The 20,674-nt window shown below is 44.7% G+C and overlaps 2 protein-coding genes across 11 annotated transcripts in view; one reads left to right on the top strand and one right to left on the bottom strand.

Annotated features, from left to right (window-relative positions):
- Positions 1-13,628, top strand: part of LOC143765478 (embryonic polyadenylate-binding protein) — a 158,500-nt gene extending 144,872 nt beyond the window's left edge. For all 10 annotated transcript variants that reach the window (XM_077252181.1, XM_077252175.1, XM_077252182.1 and 7 more), the window contains 3 exons: positions 4,259-4,352; positions 6,807-6,937; positions 13,287-13,628. In XM_077252181.1, coding sequence (XP_077108296.1) covers positions 4,259-4,352; positions 6,807-6,937; positions 13,287-13,367 — 306 coding nt within the window. In that variant the 3' untranslated portion in view covers positions 13,368-13,628. The remainder of the gene's footprint in view (positions 1-4,258; positions 4,353-6,806; positions 6,938-13,286) is intronic.
- The window catches only part of RIMS4 (regulating synaptic membrane exocytosis 4), a 1,070,250-nt gene that overhangs the window by 946,746 nt on the left and 102,830 nt on the right, over positions 1-20,674 (bottom strand). The window lies entirely within an intron of this gene.

Here is a 20,674-nt window from a genome sequence, read left to right as displayed (position 1 = left end):
GTAGATGGTAGCAAAGTACAACAAACACTGTACCATCATATCCATATATGGTACATGAATGAATTAAGACATATAACATTAGGCACACGTCCATTTAATGGCAGAAAGCCTTTGCAGATGACTAGTTGAACAGCAGCAGGGTACTTTCTCGTTCACATTTGCCAAACTCCATACCATACAATCGGTTGAAGTCACTACGAATTTGTAAGGCACACATTTAGCATGGCTACAGGCCAATATCGCAGTTTGAGTTCCTTGCACTCCTTCAAAACATCCTGTATTTATAATGGTCAAAGCACCATCCAGAGCTGACAAAAAAAAAAGCTTTAACATCACTTCAGAAATGCTAACCTGCTTAAGTTGGATCAATTCCCCCACAAATTCTTTATCCTTGCAGAGTATAATCTTCCTGGGTATGGGCATCGAAACCACTGTGACAACAATTTTCCTATTGTCCGAAAAATTTCAGACCCTCCAGCAGTACATCTTCTCCCTTCAGGGCGTTGGCAAAATCTAAATCCTGCATTGCGTGCGAGTTCTAGGTTTCATGGTGTTATCAGTGGAAGAGATCATATTCCAAAATTCACACTTACTGTTCTAGCGATCCATTCTGAATCAAAAAATTCTCTGGACCAGGACATTCCACATCCCAATACTTTCTTCAGTGGTGGCTCCACACATATTTCAGGGGCGTACCTTCTTTCCACTTCAATGCTGAGTGGACTCTAGTCTACTCCGCATGGATGAAGTTTTACAAGATCAGAGAGTCCAAGAAATCTGGATACCCTCAACTTCCTTTTAATTTCCTGAAATTTTGAGGGACATAATTCATCTTTTGGCAAGTCAGCTAGTCCGAGATTTGATGGGCTAAGCAGCAACTGACACACACATACCTGAATCACCTCACCAGGTCATGACCCGAAGTACAGTAGCAATATTGGAGTCTGCAAAAATCCTGTTGTCGACCAACACATCACAATCCGCCCAGCATGTGTTCATGTTCCAGGAGTAGACAGTTGCTGACTTTCTCAGAAGAATTGTCACTATACACCCAAACTGTTTGGCTAACTCTGCTCCTTAGATTGCCCTCTGGAAATAAACTTCCTTATAACCAGTTTGCGCTGCTGTTCATATACCACCCGCTTCCTGTCTTTCAGCAGTATTTTAAGGACCATAACAGTGACTCTTATTGCACCAGACTAACTCATGTGGGCCTAGTATTTCCTGGCTTACGTCCCCTGGTGACTTTTTTTCGTCAAGATGTTAAAGCTGCAAAGTTTCATAACTTTACGTGCTGGATAAAATTATAAAAACATAATGATGAATGAAGTATTAGTTATATTAAGGCAAGGTCACCACCATCACCCCCGCAGTTCTGACAGAACTTGAAGCCCAAAGATTGCCTGCAGTTGGCCTTGTTTGTACTAGATCTACGGACAAGTATTGCCACACTATTTTTTTTTTCTCTGTCCACTAATCTGTAAGTTATCCATGGTGCTACTTCTTGTAACTAGGGGCTCATATAGTCGCTCTTTACCACCAACCTAAAATCCCTCCACACTTTCTACTTACTACTGCTCTTGTAAGTTTTCTCATGGCTATCATCCATCAAGTGGATGTCGGAATTTGTCTTCGAAATTCCTGATCACTGTTTGTCACCTGAATAAGGTAGTTTTCCTCCCGATATCATCATGTTTTGTTAGTCCCCTTCTCATTTTCAGTTTCCTTCCCATGTCATCGAAATGTTCCTTCATTATTTGTATTATGTAGTCTGCACATTGCCTCTCCACTTCTATGAATCTGCCTCTTTCTAGCACTCAGTTTTTGATCAATTGTTTTTACTAAACAAACAACTTGACATACTATTTCCGTTTTCACACAAAACAGATAAAAAATGGGCAAAAAATCCTCATCATTCTTCCAGGGTCTGTTAACATAGTCATTATAGTTCATTAGATCTGGTCAACCATAAGCAAGGCCTTCCATTTGTAGGGCAAGTTGAAGCCTTTATTAGCTACTGGAGTTCAAAACGGCCATGTGGTTGTCACTTCACACTTTTTAAAAATTTTACATGGTGCAAACTTTGCATCCTACATCAGTGTCAGCTAACTAGACTTGCCACCTACTGCATTGTTGTGTTACTGTAGGGACTGCTTTAATAAGTTGCAAGGTCCTGTATTCGCCCAATGGAACCGATGGGAAAAATTGTCAATTTTACTTATTGGTGAAAGCCTTTTCTTGTGCCGTGCTTTGGGAGACAAAGCATTCAGCAATGGCAAATGTTTTTCTATAGTTGTCAACAGTCTCCTCATTTCATATGGTTTTTATGTTTTATTGCTAGTGATGAGTGAGTGTACTCGTTGCTGGGGTTTTCCCGAGCACGCTCGGGTGACCTCCGAGTATTTTAGTGTTCGGAGATTAGGTTTTCATCCCGGCAGCTTAATGATTTACAGCTACAAGCCAGCTTTATTACATGTGGGGATTCCCTAGCAACCAGGCAACCCCCACATGTACTCAGCCTGGCTAGCAGCTGTAAATCATTCAGCTGAGGTGATGAAAACTTAATCTCCAAACACTAACAAATACTCGGAGGACACCTAAGCAACGAGTGTATTCGCTCATCACTAATTGCTTCTCCTTCTGCTAGTAAACAAATTGGCCAGAAGGGCTATAACTTCTGGGAAGAACAAAAACACCTTGCTTAGTGTCTACCCACCTGGTGGTAGAATCTAATTCCCGAAGTCCTCTGTTCCCCCAATGGATACTTTGAGAAAAGGCTTTCTTTTACCAGTAAAGCTACTTTCACACTGGCGTTTTTTTCAATACGTCGCAATGCGTCGTTTAGGGGAAAAAACGCATCCTGCAAAGTTGCCTGCAGGATGCGTTTTTGCCCCATAGACTAACATTAGCGATGCTTTGCGACGCATTGACACACGTTGCAACCGTCGTGAGACGGTTGCGCCGTGTTGTGGCGGTCCGCTGGGAGCAAAAAACGTTACATGTAACGTTTTTTGCTGCCGACGGTCCGCTTTTTCCGACCGCGCATGCGCGGCCGGAACTCCGCCCCCACCTCCCCGTACTTCCCCGCACCTCACAATGGGGCAGCGGATGCGCTGGAAAAATGCATCCGCTGCCCCCGTTGTGCGGCACATTCACTGCTAGCGTCGGTAACCTCGGCCCGACGCACTGCGACGGCCCGAGCCCGACGCTAGTGTGAAAGAAGCCTAAAGGTACCTTCACACTAAGCGACGCTGCAGCGATATCGACAACGATGCCGATCGCTGCAGCGTCGCTGTTTGGTTGCTGGAGAGCTGTCACACAGACAGCTCTCCAGCGACCAACGATGCCGAAGTCCCCGGGTAACAAGGGTAAACATCGGGTTACTAAGCGCAGGGCCGCGCTTAGTAACCCGATGTTTACCCTGGTTACCAGTGTTAAATGTAAAAAAACAAACAGTACATACTTACGTTCGCGTCCCCCGGCGTCCGCTTACCTGCACTGTGTAAGCGCCGGCCCTAAAGCACGGCGGTGACGTCACCGCTGTGCTTTGCTTTCCGGCCGGCACTGACACACTCAGTGCAGGAAGCTCTGAGCAGCAGCGCGGACGCCGGGGGACGTGACAGACATCAGAGGGTGAGTATGTAGTGTTTTTTTTTTACTTTTACAATGGTAACCAGGGTAAACATTGGGTTACTAAGCGCGGCCCTGCGCTTAGTAACCCGTTATTTACCCTGGTTACCATTGTAAAACATCGCTGGCATCGTTGCTTTTGCTGTCAAACACGACGATACACGCCGATGTGACGACCAAATAAAGTTTTGAACTTTCAGCAACGACCAGCGATATCACAGCAGGATCCAGATCGCTGCTGCCTGTCAAACACAACAAGATCGCTATCCAGGATGCTGCAACGTCACGGATCGCTATCGTTATCGTTGTAAAGTCGCTTAGTGTGAAGGTACCTTAAGTTACAAAAAGTCAAATTCTAGTTAATTCCACCTCCCAAAAAACACAACCCCAAATTACTTCAATAATAAATGAAAGTCAGTTCACAAAATAAATAAGCTGTTAAAACCTCCCTGGTTGGAATAAACAAAAATGTTGTCCTTTTTTTTTTATGTGCTGACTTTGGAAAACAAATTAAACTGTGGAAATTTGGTATCTCTGTAATTGTAAATGCAAAAAACCACAAAATTATAATGTCCTTATTATGACTTGGTGAGCCCCATAAAAACATGTAGATTTTGTCTTTTTACAGGTCATGGAACCAGCTGTACGAATGCAAGGACAGGAGCCTCTCACTGCATCTATGTTAGCAGCTGCCCCACCACAAGAGCAAAAACAAATGCTTGGTACTTGTCATTGAACCTTTAGTATCTCATCCCCATTTTATATATAAATGAATCCTTAGTTACAAGGTATAATGTTGCTGAAAAGATTACTATGCATAAAGCTTAGAAAAGAGACTGTATAAGAACAAAATTAAAATGCTGGGACTGTGGAGGCCATCTGTATTCAGTCACTAGTTTCGTAATATATGTCCTAACTCCTTGTTCAGATTGGTGCCTTGGACAGTTTGTAAAAGTAAGAAAAATCTAATGCAATCTGTTTGGGAACCAGATGTATCAGCGCGAACCCTATAGGTACTGGTTAGTCATGGCGAGCAGAAATAGAGGCTCACAGAACGACTTTCTCATACTCCGAGACCTCATGCACTCATGAATATTTATAGTGTCATAGAAACTTATGTAATAACATATATTTTTTCTTAGAATTGTATGTAAACCAGTAGCAGCATCACCATTATATCTAATTCACAAAAATACATTGAAATCACAATTATTCTTTTTGGGGCAAGCTTCTCCAGCTTCTGTATCAAAAAAACTAATTTTGTAGGCGTTACCTATTGTTCACACATTTTCTCCTCTCATAATACTTTTCCATTATTTGCCAGCGCAAATCGCTCAGTGTTTTTTTTTTTTTGTTTTGTTTTTTTATTTAAACTGTTGCACTACATTAATTTTTTTTTTTTTGATCCCTTAGACCTTTCTGAAATGTTTTTCTCTTAATATAATCCTAAATGTATATCCTGTTTAGCTGATAGCATATATCAGATGTTAAAGGTAATTTTATAAAGTAAATAGGAGAAAAGGCACATATGTAGGTTTAACCACCCCCCACCCTCCCCGGAGCTTTTTTCGGTTTTACGTTTTCGTTTTTCGCTCCCCTCCTTCCCAGAGCCATAACTTTATTTTTCAGTCAAAATGGCCATGTGAGGGCTTATTTGTTGTACTTTTGAGCGACACCATTGGTTTTACCATGTCGTGTACTAGAAAACGGGAAAAAAATTCCAAGTGCAGTGAAATTGCAAAAAAAGTGCAATCTCACACTTTTTTGTTTGGCTTTTTTGCTAGGTTCACTAAATGCTAAAACTGATCTGCCATTATGATTCCCCAGGTCATTACGAGTTCATAGTTACCAATTATGTCTAGGTCCTTTTTTTATCTAAGTGGTGAAAAAAATTCCAAACTTTGCTACAAAAAAAAAATTGCGCCATTTTCCGATACCCGTAGCGTCTCCATTTTTCGTGATCCGGGGTCAGGTGAGGGCTTTTTTTTTGCATGCCGAGCTGGCGTTTTTAATGATACCATTTTGGTGCAGATACGATGTTAATGCAATGTCGTGGCGAGCATAAAAATAATAAATAACAAAAGTAATTCTGGCGTTTTGACTGTTTTCTCGCTACGCCATTTAGCGATCAGGTTAACCCCTTTTTTTTTTTTTTTTTTTTTTGATCGATCGGGCGATTCTGAACTCAAAATGTTTGATTTTATTTTGAATGGGGCGAAAGGGGGTGATTTGATAATTTTTTGTTTTTTTAATATTTTGAAAGACCTATTTATTTTTATTTTTTTTACTTTTGGCATGCTTCAATAGTCTCCATAGTCTCTCCGAGGAAAAAAAAAAAAAAGGAAAATGGCCATGGCGTGTGGGGTTTAACACATACAGACTACATTACTTGAACATATACACAGATGCAATGGAAAAAATTTCCTGGAAGAGCTTCTTTAAATTGTCCAATTACCGGTAATTATTAAAAGTGATAACATCCGTAATCTGTTAAAAGGGAACAAAATACCAATCGCGTTATTGTACATGCGACACTAAAAATGTTTAGCAATTGAATTGTCCATGCGGTATGTCTTATGTAGCTCAAGCTAGACCAATTAAATCAACATAGAGCAACTATTATATAAAGAAAATATGCAGAAAAGTAGAATTGATCAAAAAGAGAAATGTGACAAAAAAAACACAATGAGCTATTTGCAATGGTAAATAGGGGAAAAAGTGTACTGTAATGAGAAGGCACAAGGCAATTCCTGGAAAAGGAGGTATTTTGGATACAAAAATTGGGGACATTTGCTCCAAAAGGGATAAATGAAAAATGTAGTTTTATTGTATTTTTATAAATTGGATATAATGGTGATGCTGTTACAGGTTAACATACCGTATATTGTTTCTTGAACTTGTATGTAATTCCATATGTTTCTATGACACTATAAATGTTCATGAGTGCATGAGGTCAGCGTGTGAGAAGGGAACGTGGCCTCCGAACCGCTGCAGTGGGGGGCTGCTCCTGCTGTGGTCCTATTCATGTCTTTAGAAGCTATGGTATTTAACTCTGCACTGATCAAATGCCTGTATTTGCTAAAATGCTGGGATACCTAGTTTGGTCACTTTTGAGTAAAAACAGAGGAGCAGTTGCTCTCACTGCATTACGTTATTAACTCTGGTAATATTTCTAGGTGAACGGATTTATCCTCTAATACAAAGTTTGCATGCCACACTTGCTGGAAAAATAACAGGCATGTTGTTGGAAATAGACAATTCCGAGCTGTTACATATGCTGGAGTCTCCGGAGTCTCTTCAAACAAAGGTATTTTAAAAGTGAAATTATTGGCATTTCTAAAAAGTCATTAAATGGCATGAACGTACTTTTCATACTAGCCTATCATTCTGTACGTCTGCAGTTAATGCAGCCCACTAGACCGTGTTTTAAGGGAATCTGTCACTGTTTTTGCTACCCAATTTGAGAGCAGAATGGTATAAGGACAGAGACCCTGATTCCAGTGATATCAAAAGTACAGCAAGCAAATCTAAGTGACATCACTGCTTGATCAGCCTCAGATCTACCAGCTCTGTATAACTAACCCCTCCCCGACCGCTGATTCATTGACTTCTTTCTGTGTACACTGTGCATAGGCAGACAGCTGCCATTCTGTGGTGGGGGAGGGGTTATATAGAGCTCATGAATATGGAGGACTACATGGCAGCAGGTTTACTAGTCCTGTAATAATTATCGCCTGCCGAGAAAAGTGACTTTATCAAAACTACAACAGTCCAGTAATTGAAAAATGGAAACAGATTCTCTGTCTCTACATTATGCTGTTCTTGGAGTAGGTGGCAAAAACCAGGATTCCCTTTAACTGCATTGGGGGGGAAATCTGACAAAGCAAAGTGAGCCAGGCCAATTTCATGCTTTTGACCAACACAAATAAAACCTAAACTATAAACTAATCATAAGTCTCATACCCAAATATCTTCTGACACAGACCTTGTATATTGTGAAAATCCCACCGAGCACTTTACCCCACTAAGAGCCTTCCTCCAATTTTGCATCAAAATGTAATGGAATAAACCCCCACAAAATCCCAGCCCTATGTGCATACCTCCCAACCGTCCCGGATCCCGCGGGACTGTCCTGATTTTGACAGTCAGCTCCGGGATCCCGGGCGGGACACTAATGTCCCGCACTACGTGCCTAGGGCGGGGACAATGCAGGGGGCGGCACCTGAGTAGCTTAGGTTTGTGGCTGTTTTTTTTTTCTTATACATGCTGGGTCTCCTCCCGACCGATCCCGCCCGCCCCCTGTGTGTGCGGCGCTGCCACGCTGAGGCAGAGAGCCAGCAGCGATCAAGATGAGAGGTCAGCGACTCACTTCCTCCTGTGTGTGCACGGAGCTCCGGCTTCTCCTGCTCTTAGCTGCTATCCCGGCAGAGAAGGAGAGACGGGGGAGGTGCCGGGACAGTGCAGAGCTGTGAGCAGCCGGAGAAACTGAAGAGCTGCACATGGACATCAGCCGCCCCTGCACCACAGAGGAGAGAGTGTGTGTGTGATGTGTGTGTTTTTGTGTGTGAGATGTGTGTGTGTGTCTGATGCTGCATGTGTGTGTCATTGTGTGTGTGTGATGCTGCATTTGTGTGTGTGTCATGTGTGTATGAGGTATCTGGTGTGTGTGATGGCTGGGTGTGTGTGTGATGGCTGTGTGTGTGTGTGTGTGTGATGGCTGGGTGTGTGTGTGTGTGTGTGATGGCTGGGTGTGTGTGTGTGTGTGTGTGTGTGTGATGGCTGTGTGTGTGTGTGTGATGGCTGTGTGTGTGTGTGTGATGGCTGGGTGTGTGTGTGTGATGGCTGGGTGTGTGTATGTGTAATGGCTGCGTGTGTGTGTGTGATGGCTGCGTGTGTGTGTGATGGCTGCGTGTGTGTGTGATGGCTGCGTGTGTGTGTGTGTGTGTGATGGCTGCGTGTGTGTGTGTGATGGCTGCGTGTGTGTGTGATGGTTGCGTGTGTGATGACTGCGTGTGTGTGTGTGATGACTGCGTGTGTGTGTGATGGCTGCGTGTGTGATGCATTTGTGTCAAAGCTGCATGTGTTTGTGAGCTGCATTTGTGATGCTGCGTGTGTATGTGTGATACTGTGTGTGTGATGCTGCATGTGTGTGAGCTGCGTGCGTGTGTGAGCTGTGTGTGCTGCGTGTGTGTGAGCGTGTGTGTGAGCTGCGTGCCTGTATGTCATACAGTATGGAGAACTGTGGCCATTATACAGTATGGAGCATCATGTGCGGTCATTATACAGTATGCAGCATCATGTGCAGCCAGCATACAGTATGGAGCATCATGTGCGGTCATTATACAGTATGGAGCATCATGTGCAGTCATTATACAGTATGCAGCATCATGTGCGGTCATTATACAGTATGAAGCATCATGTGCAGCCAGCATACAGTATGGAGCATCATGTGCGGTCATTATACAGTATGGAGCATCATGTGCAGTCATTATACAGTATGCAGCATCATGTGCGGTCATTATACAGTATGAAGCATCATGTGCAGCCAGCATACAGTATGGAGCATTATGTGCGGTCATTTTACAGTATGGAGCATCATGTGCGGTCATTATACAGTATGGAGCATCATGTGCGGTCATTATACAGTATGAAGCATCATGTGCAGCCAGCATACAGTATGGAGCATTATGTGCGGTCATTATACAGTATGGAGCATCATGTGCGGTCATTATACAGTATGGAGCATCATGTGCAGTCATTATACAGTATGGAGCATCATGTGCGGCCATTATACAGTATGGAGCATCATGTGCGGCCATTATACAGTATGGAGCATCATGTGCGGTCATTATACAGTATGGAGCATCATGTGCGGTCATTATACAGTATGGAGCATCATGTGCAGTCATTATACAGTATGGAGCATCATGTGCAGCCAGCATACAGTATGGAGCATTATGTACGGTCATTATACAGTATGGAGCATCATGTGCGGTCATTATACAGTATGGAGCATCATGTGCGGCCATTATACAGTATGGAGCATCATGTGCGTTCATTATACAGTATGGAGCATCATGTGCGGCCATTATACAGTATGCATGCAGTCATACAGTATGGAGCATCATGTGTGGTCATTATACAGTATGGAGCATCATGTGCGGTCATTATACAGTATGGAGCATCATGTGCGGCCATTATACAGTATGGAGCATCATGTGCGTTCATTATACAGTATGGAGCATCATGTGCGGCCATTATACAGTATGCATGCAGTCATTATACAGTATGGAGCATCATGTGCGGTCATTATACAGTATGGAGCATCATGTGCGGTCATTATACAGTATGGAGCATCATGTGCGGCCATTATACAGTATGGAGCATCATGTGCGTTCATTATACAGTATGGAGCATCATGTGCGGCCATTACACAGTATGCATGCAGTCATTATACAGTATGGAGCATTGTGTGGTCATTATACAGTATGGAGCATCATGTGCGGTCATTATACAGTATGGAGCATCATGTGCGGCCATTATACAGTATGGAGCATCATGTGCGGCCATTATACAGTATGCATGCAGTCATTATACAGTATGGAGCATCATGTGTGGTCATTATACAGTATGGAGCATCATGTGCGGCCATTATACAGTATGGAGCATCATGTGTGTTCATTATACAGTATGGAGCGTCATGTGCGGTCATTATACAGTATGGAGCATCATGTGCGGTCATTATACAGTATGGAGCATCATGTGCGGTCATTATACAGTATGGAGCGTCATGTGCGGTCATTATACAGTATGGAGCATCATGTGCGGTCATTATACAGTATGGAGCATCATGTGCGGTCATTATACAGTATGGAGCGTCATGTGCGGTCATTATACAGTATGGAGCGTCATGTGCGGTCATACAGTATGGAGCATCATGTGTGTTCATTATACAGTATGGAGCATCATGTGCGGTCATTATACAGTATGGAGCATCATGTGCGGTCATTATACAGTATGGAGCGTCATGTGCGGTCATTATACAGTATGGAGCGTCATGTGCGGTCATTATACAGTATGGAGCGTCATGTGCGGTCATTATACAGTATGGAGCGTCATGTGCGGTCATTATACAGTATGGAGCGTCATGTGCGGTCATTATACAGTATGGAGCATCATGTGCGGTCATTATACAGTATGGAGCATCATGTGCGGTCATTATACAGTATGGAGCATCATGTGCGGCCATTATACAGTATGGAGCATCATGTGCGGTCATTATACAGTATGGAGCATCATGTGCGGTCATTATACAGTATGGAGCATCATGTGCGTTCATTATACAGTATGGAGCATCATGTGCGGCCATTATACAGTATGGAGCATCATGTGCGGCCATTATACAGTATGCATGCGGTCATTATACAGTATGGAGCATCATGTGCGGCCATTATACAATATGGAGCATCATGTGTGGCCATTATACAGTATGCATGCGGTCATTATACAGTATGGAGCATCATGTGCGGCCATTATACAGTATGCATGCGGTCATTATACAGTATGGGGCGTCATGTGCGGTCATTATACAGTATGGAGCATCATGTGCGGCCATTATACAGTATGGAGCATCATGTGCAGTCATTATACAGTATGGAGCATCATGTGCGGTCATTATACAGTATGGAGCATCATGTGCGGCCATTATACAGTATGGAGCATCATGTGCGGCCATTATACAGTATGGAGCATCATGTGCAGTCATTATACAGTATGGAGCATCATGTGCGGTCATTATACAGTATGGAGCATCATGTGCGTTCATTATACAGTATGGAGCATCATGTGCGGCCATTATACAGTATGGAGCATCATGTGCGGCCATTATACAGTATGCATGCGGTCATTATACAGTATGGAGCATCATGTGCGGCCATTATACAGTATGCATGCGGTCATTATACAGTATGGAGCGTCATGTGCGGTCATTATACAATATGGAGCATCATGTGTGGCCATTATACAGTATGCATGCGGTCATTATACAGTATGGAGCATCATGTGGGGCCATTATACAGTATGCATGCGGTCATTATACAGTATGGAGCGTCATGTGCGGTCATTATACAGTATGGAGCATCATGTGCGGCCATTATACAGTATGGAGCATCATGTGCGGCCATTATACAGTATGGAGCGTCATGTGCGGTCATTATACAGTATGGAGCATCATGTGCGGCCATTATACAGTATGGAGCATCATGTGCAGTCATTATACAGTATGGAGCATCATGTGCGGCCATTATACAGTATGGAGCGTCATGTGCGGTCATTATACAGTATGGAGCATCATGTGCGGTCATTATACAGTATGGAGCATCATGTGCAGTCATTATACAGTATGGAGCATCATGTGCGGCCATTATACAGTATGGAGCATCATGTGCAGTCATTATACAGTATGGAGCATCATGTGCGGTCATTATACAGTATGGAGCATCATGTGCGTTCATTATACAGTATGGAGCATCATGTGCGGCCATTATACAGTATGCATGCGGTCATTATACAGTATGGAGCATCATGTGCGGCCATTATACAGTATGCATGCGGTCATTATACAGTATGGAGCGTCATGTGCGGTCATTATACAGTATGGAGCATCATGTGCAGTCATTATACAGTATGGAGCATCATGTGCGGCCATTATACAGTATGGAGCATCATGTGCAGTCATTATACAGTATGGAGCATCATGTGCGGTCATTATACAATATGGAGCATCATGTGCAGTCATTATACAGTATGGAGCATCATGTGCGGCCATTATACAGTATGGAGCATCATGTGCGTTCATTATACAGTATGGAGCATCATGTGTGGCCATTATACAGTATGGAGCACTGTGTGGCCATATTTTTTTGTTTATTATTATTGTATATGAAACAGTGTGATCAGCAGTGCTAAATGGGTGTGGTTGGGACGTGGATATGGGTGTGACTAATTATGAATGGGTGTGGTCAGAGGCGTGGCCTAAAATTTGCTGCGGCGCGCTTAGCGCGCCACAAACTTTGTCCCTCTTTCCCATCTTCAAAAGTTGGGAGGTATGTATGTGTAGTGATCAAAGAGATGCTCCTCCTTAATAGCTTATGTGGTAAATACTGTGAAGAATGAAGAAAAGTTAGTTTGCCTCCCCGGGGTAATTTTGGGGATGGAAGGAGGGCAGTAGCAGGTAGCTCTTCCTGTCTCGCAGCTTTTTCCCACCATGTGCATTGCAGTAACAGATTTGGGAGGTAGGACGTAAAGCTTTCGTTAAGTTCAGAGGCCACTGTCCTAGTCCCCGGGAGCATTTAGTCATGACATGCTGATTTCTTGGCAGGGGAATTCTGAGTTGATGCTTTCCGCCTACTGTGGCTTCTAATGGCGCACACAGAAGCCATGTCGGCACTGGCAGCAGAACATGGGTAACATGCAGACTATCCTAAACGCTGCCTCTAAGCAATGATTGATGTGATATTGGTATTAAACTTGTACAATACGGCCGCTCCAAGCATGCGCTGACAGCCTAAGACAAGGACATGTCCGGACAAAGTAGGGACTGCTGTATTAGGACATTTCTTATAAAGTCCCTATGCACTAAACTATTTTCCCCACAGGTCGAAGAAGCCGTCGGCGTCCTACAAGCCCACCATGCTAAGGAGTCTTCACAGAAAGGCGGCCATCCTTCCCTGATGTGAAGCGCTCCTGCTGATCAGAGCCACATGTGGACTTGTACCTTCACTACACTTTGTGTCACGCGTACAGTGGAAGGAGCCTGTATAAATTTAGGAAAGCCAATCATATTTTGTTTGTGTAGAAATATAGTATTATGTAAGGTAAAGTAAATTACATCCCCAGTGATGAACGACAGCTATATATAATATTATTTCTTTATCTTTTATTATTGTGTGTTCTTGTTTCATTTTTTTTTCTGCATTAAATAAAAACGTGCAAAAGCAAATCTGTTTTATATTTAATTTATATCCATTCTAAGGATCGGGAACTGACTCGCTACTACAGGAATCCCATGCCTGCCATTCCTCTTACGTGCCCTTGGAAAATCACAGAGCCCTTCACAAACACGAAATAAATGTCACATTTCACGGTCACTAGTAGTTGGGGGGTTTGAGTCCTCTGTTTCTCACCTGCACAACCATGGTGAGGAGGACGTTTGGAAGCAGTCCTGTGTAAGAAGCAGCTCAAGCTTAGTTTTCAGTTACTCTTCTTTTTCAGACCATAGGACTCTTTACCATAAGGCGCAATCCAGGACTAGACTATGGGAAATGGGGAAAATAGATTTCCTACTAATTGTAACTTTGCTGCTGTAAAGATGTGATTGGCTGAAAATCGCAACTTTGCCGCCTGCGCCAGCATACGGGCAACTCTGCAGCCTGCGCCTGCCACCTGCGCCAGCACGTGGGCAACTCTCCTGCCTGCGTCTGCACGCGGGCAACTCTGCCGTCTGCACGCGGGCAACTCTGCCGCCTGCACCAGCACGCACAATACATTACAATTGTCATCGTTTTGCAATATTTTTTATGCATTTACTAAAAATTGCAATTGTTAAAAAAAAAAATATATAAATAAATAAATTTCCGTTCATTATAGATTTTTTATATAGATTTTTAGGCTTTTTCAATATGGTAAAATTAATGGTGTCATTCAAAATGAAAATCTACCCACAAAAGCATTGCCTCGTGTCAATGGAAAAATAAACAAGTTATGGCTTAGAAGAGGTGGAGGTAAAAATGAAAGGGCAAAATACAAAAAATAAAGTGTAAATTCGGTCCTCCGCTCCTGTGTTGGAGATCAGTACCCCAGAAGACTTCCGGTTAGACAGTCTGTGGTTTCAGTGTGATGTACAGGTCTGGCTTCCAGTTCAAATAGCTCTTAACGGTCTAAAAGGAGGAGATGTGCTCCAGCACCAAACAAAAAAGTACGGTAGTTAAAACAGTCATTCATTGTATAGGGTAAAAAAAAAAAGTAGAAAGTGCGTTTATTTAACAAAAAAAAGAAAAACAGAATGTTCTCATGTTTTGGTTAGAAAAACACCTACTCATAGCTAGACTGAGTTTTAACTATTTTCATTTGGTGGAGGATGGAGAAAATCCCTTTTGGACCACAAAATCAAAATAATCACTCAGTCTTGAAGGAGCTAATATACAATATTGATGTTTTAATTTTGAACCCAGAGATGGTAAAATTTTATCAACTTACAACTCAGTGTAAAGCTGACTCTGACTGCGCTGTCCTGGTAGGATGTAACAGTCTCGCTGTGTATCCGGTTATCCTCTCAGGAATGCTGGAGCGTCGCCATGCAAGTTCAGTCAGGAATAACTCGCTTGCCAGCTGTGGTGATGGGCTAACAATCTGTTACCTGAGGGATCTTTGTAACCTGTTCTAGTCCTTAGACACTCAGTGTTCACTCTTGGTTGGACTGAATCATTGACCATTTCTTCTGAAGGTTTCACACTTCTGCAGCCAACGAAGAGATGAAATCCAAAACCCTGCATGTATGGGGTTAATGCAATCGTTTTGGCTGGACGTCATGGAGGGGAATCCCTGGTTTGACAGCATCCGACGCACGTGTTAATCTGTATGGGCTCCATGTAATGCATGATTTCCCCTAGAGCTACTACCTGCACGCATTTTTCTGTAGATGGAACAGATATCTATATTCATGTCGTAATGACTCTATATTAGTTTCTGGAAAAGCTCTGCAATTAATGTCCATCATTACAGGCTCCTCAGACCCAGATGTTGCAGGTTCCTGCAGCCATGCTCTGCCCCTATATCAATGAGATTATCCATACAGGTTTATGATGACGTTGTGTGACAATCACTGGGAGCTGTAGGAGCAGCGGCCATACCTACGTGACCCATAGAACAAAGTCTGAATAGAACAATTTGACAAAAGGCAAGCAATGGACTTCTATGGACAGGGTCTAAGCATGGAATGTGTATAAACTTCTGGGTGGTGAACATCTGTAGGTTTCTTACTTGTGAGAACCAACTTGTCTTATGACGACACTACTCATTTGTTGTGAAGATGTTTGTTCATAACTAAACTGTCAACTAGATTTGTATCTGCTCAATAACTTCATCCTTATCCAAGAGACTCCCCTGTGTTGAAAAACCTAATAAGCGTCTGTCTACACAGACAATCGCCACACCGAAAATAGGAAGTCGCTGGGCACTCATTTACTTAAGGCCCTGTCTCACATAGCGAGATCGCTAGCGAGATCGCTGCTGAGTCACTAGTTTTGTGACGCAACAGCGACCTCAGTAGCGATCTCGCTATGTGTGACACGTACCAGCGATCAGGCCCCTGCTGTGAGATTGCTGGTCGTGTCGGAATGGCCTGGACCTTTTTTTGGTCGTTGAGGTCCCGCTGACATCGCTGAATCGGTTTGTGTGACACCGATCCAGCGATGTCTTCACTGGTAACCAGGGTAAACATCGGGTTACTAAGCGCAGGGCCGCGCTTAGTAACCCGATGTTTACACCCTGGTTACCAGCGTAAATGTAAAAAAAAAAAAAACACTACATACTCACCATCTGATGTCCGTCAGGTCCCTTGCCGTCTGCTTCCTGCTCTGACTGACTGCCGGCCGTACAGTGAGAGCACAGCACAGCAGTGACGTCACCGCTGCGCTCTGCTCTCACTGTACGGCAGCTCAGTCAGAGCAGGAAGCAGACGGCAAGGGACCTGACGGACACCGAAAGGCGAGTATGTACTGTTTTGTTTTTTTTGGTAACCAGGGTAAACATCAGGTTACTAAGCGCGGCCCTGCGCTTAGTAACCCGATGTTTACCCTGGTTACCCGGGTGCTGCAGGGGGACTTCGGCATCGTTGAAGACAGTTTCAACGATGCCGAAGTCGTTCCCCTGATCGTTGGTCGCTGGAGAGAGCTGTCTGTGTGACAGCTCCCCAGCGACCACACAGCGACTTACCAACGATCACGGCCAGGTCGTATCGCTGGTCGTGATCGTTGGTAAATCGCTATGTGAGACGGGGCCTTTAGTCTCCTGTTTAGACAAGGGGATGTGCCATCTACAATTTATCACTTTAAGCCTTCAACAAACAAACTGTACTTGTTAGACCGGTGGGTAATGATCAGGAATGTTCGGGCAGCACGGTGGCTCAGTGGTTAGCACTTTGTAGTGGTGGAGTCCTTGGTTCAAATCCCCCCAAGGACAACATCTGCAAGGAGTTTGTATGTTCTCCCCATATCTGTGTGGGTTTCCTCCGAGTTCTCCGGTTTCCTCACAAACTCCAATACACATCTAGGGAATCTAGATTGTGAGCCCCAATGGGGACAGTGATGATAATGTATGTAAAGCGCTGTGGAATATGATAGTGCAGCGCCCCAGAGTCCTGGTCGTTGCAGTAATGTCGCTCTTCCACCAGGGGAAGTGATATTACGTCTGATGGTACTAAAGGAGTTCACCTTGCCAGGTATCAGTCACACACTACACTTCACACTCCAGTCCACCAGGGGGAGCAAAGGTTCTATTTACTAGGCCACTCCTCACACACGGGTAAAACTGGTGGGTTGGATAGGAAGTTAGTCAGAAACTGCCTGGGTTTGACCCAGAGAGGACCTGTCAGGCAGACGGGGAAAGGAGGAACATCTGAGCTGCAGACAGAGGGTCGCTGTCAGGGGTGGGATCCTGACAGAGGCCAAGCACGAGATAGAACGTTACGGAGCTGCGCCTGCACCCATTGCGGCAGCATCCTAAGAAAGGACAAGAAAGGAATTGTATTGTGGAGAGTGAGAAACAAAGTCACAGCACAAGGAGATAACACCGGGAGGAGTTCTGCCCCAAGATCGGCAGCCTCCTTCTGAGGCGCGTGGCCGGAACACCGAGGGACTAATAGGCTCTACGCATTACTTCAGAGACCGGCAGGACAGTCAATTCCAAGTTGGTTGCCCGACCTTTTTACCTAAGAAGACACTGAGGCAAATTGTGGGAGAGGGGCGTCTTTAGGGTCCCTATAAATAAGCTCCAGGCCTACCCCGTCATACGGGTTGTCCTGTCCATACCATCTGGGGGACATAGAGAGAAGATCAGAGACATCCACGAAAGTTGTGAGGACTATCCCGTGGTGCTCAGCAGGGAGGTACTACAACACACAGGCGCTAGTAGGAAGGCTACTGATTTCCACCTGGATAAGGGAACTCTGGATGTGCCTTTGGACCGGCCAGACTCAGCCTGCCCTGTGAACAGTACTCTGGACTGTGGACTCTGAAGTCTTCAGTGAAAGGTAAAGAGACTGCAACCTTGTGTCCTTGTTATTTACCATGCCCTACACACCATCGCCATCTACACCTCTGGGAAGCCCTGGGGACATACTTCACCTGTGGGAAGGTATACCATCTAGCTGCCATTCCATCACCCCAGCGGACCCCTAAGCAGCGTCGGTCACCCTGACCGAATACCACAGGTGGCGTCACGAACACCGTACAAACTTCACCTTTAATTGGACGCCCCTCAGAAGGGCCACAGACCGGGTCGGGCCACCGTGGCATCCCCAGAACCGAGAGAGATAGACCCGGCGCCGAGTACCCCATTGCCCTTAACGTGGGGGTGCTCCAATAGCGCTGTATAAGCAAGTGTAATAAATAAAATGAACTTTCCTATGTAGAAGTCACCATACACATTAGATAAATTATTCCTCTAGCCCCAATGAAGACCTCTAAAGGAAGGAAAATACCCAGACCGGAATTAAAGTGGCATGTAATTGTAATTTCCTTTTTTTTTTTTTATATACACTGCTCAAAAAAATAAAGGGAACACTTAAACAACGGAATATAACTCCAAGTAAAATCAAACTTCTGTGAAATCAAACTGTCCACTTAGGAAGCAACACTTTGACAATCAATTTCAGATGCTGTTGAGCAAATGGAATAGACAACAGATGGAAATTATTGGCAATTATCAAGACACCTTCAATAAAGGAGTGGTTCTGCAGGTGGGGACTACAGACCACATCTCAGTACCGATGCTTTCTGGCTGATGTTTTGGTCACTTTTGAATGTTGGTTGTGCTTTCACACTCGTGGTAACATGAGACGGACTCTACAACCCACACAAGTGGCTCAGTTTGATGTGCCATCCTGGATGAGCTGCACTATGTGAGCTGTGGCAAGGAGGTTTGCTGTGTCTGTCAGTATAGTGTCCAGAGGCTGGAGGCGCTACCAGGAGACAGGCCAGTACAACAGGAGACGTGGAGGAGGGTAACAACCCAGCAGCAGGACCACTACCTCAGCCTTTGTGCAAGGAGGAACAGGAGGAGCACTGCCAGAACCCTGCAAAATGACCTCCAGCAGGCCACAAATGTGCATGTATCTGCACAAACTGTAAGGGTACGTGTCCACGATCAGGATGGCCGGCGGTATCGTCGGAGCGGCAAACCCGCTCGGCGCTAAGCCCCGCCCCCTTCTGGGACGCGCTGATGCCGGATGTGTTCATTGCACACATTCGGGATCATCGCACCCCACGCATAGGGCCCTGTTATTCCTTGCGGCGGCGCAGCGTCGCCGCAAGGAACACGGACATGCTGCGATCTTAAAAGACGCACAGCATGTCCGGAGTCGCAGGGCCGATGAATGCGTATTTCTACGCATAGTGGAGACGGGATTTTATAAAATCCCCTCCACTATGCTGGAACATGTGGACGCTGCGTGTTTGACGCTGCGGCCCCACGCAGCGTCAAACACGCAGCGTTTCCTGAACGTGGACACGTACCCTTAGAAACCGACTCCATGAGGATGGTCTGAGTGCCCGACATCCACAGATGGGGGTTGTGCTCACAGCCCAACACTGTGCAGGACGCTTGGCATTTGCCACAGAACACCAGGATTGGCAAATTCGCCACTGGCGCCCTGTGCTCTTCACAGATGAAAGCAGGTTCACACTGAGCCCATGTGACAGACGTGACAGAGACTGGAGACGCCGTGGAGAGCGATCTGCTGCCTGCAACATCCTTCAGCATGACCGGTTTGGCAGTGGGTCAGTAATGGTGTGGTGTGGCATTTCTTTGGAGGGCCGCACAGCCCTCCATGTGCTCGCCAGATGTAGCCTGACTGCCATTAGGTACTGAAATGAGATCCTCAGACCCCTTGTGAGACCATATGCTGGTGCGGTTGGCCCTGGGTTCCTCCTAATGCAGGACAATGCCAGACCTCATGTGTGGAGTGTGTCAGCAGTTCCTGCAAGATGAAGGCACTGAAGCTATGGACTGGCCCACCTGATCCCCAGACCTGAATCCAATTGAACGCATCTGGGACATCATGTCTTGCACCATCCACCAACGTCACGTTGCAGCACAGACTGTCCAGGAGTTGGCGGATGGGAGGATATCCCGCAGGAGACCATCCACCGCCTCATCAGGACCATGCCCAGGCATTGTAGGGAGATCATACAGGCACATGGAGGCCAGGCACTACTGAGCATCACTTCCTTGTCTTGAGACATTTCCACTGAAGTTGGATCAGCCTATAACTTCATTTTCCACTTTGATTTTGAGCATCATTCCAACTCCAGACCTCCGTGGGATATTAGTTGTGATTTACGTTGATTATTTTTAGGTTTTATTGTTCCCAACACATTCCACGATGTAATAAATATTTACAACTGGAATATTTCATTCAGTGATATCTAGGATGTGGGATTTTAGTGTTCCCTTTATATTTTTTGAGCAGTGTATATAGTACGAACCCTTTTTTAAAAGTTTGGAAACCCCCTTTAATAATTGGGATAGAGTGTAAAGTAACACTGCAATAAAAAAAAACAGCAAGCAGTGTGGATCCAGCCCAAAGATGCTCTTCTATCAGCAATACATGCCATCGTGTGGTGCTTCTTGTAGTTCCCCATGCTGTACTGGTTGTAAATGAGTTGTCTGGCAGTGTATGCTGGCAGTTGTAGTTCTACAGCTGCCCAACCAGAATAAAGCTAGACATATAATGTCATCACGAGGAAGTCACCTGCAGGCTACCCTC

Source organism: Ranitomeya variabilis, chromosome 4 (genome assembly GCF_051348905.1).
Source record: "Ranitomeya variabilis isolate aRanVar5 chromosome 4, aRanVar5.hap1, whole genome shotgun sequence".
Classification (NCBI taxonomy): Eukaryota; Metazoa; Chordata; class Amphibia; order Anura; family Dendrobatidae; genus Ranitomeya; species Ranitomeya variabilis.
Note: the sequence above shows the minus strand (reverse complement) of the source record. Positions and strands in the feature narration are given on the sequence as shown.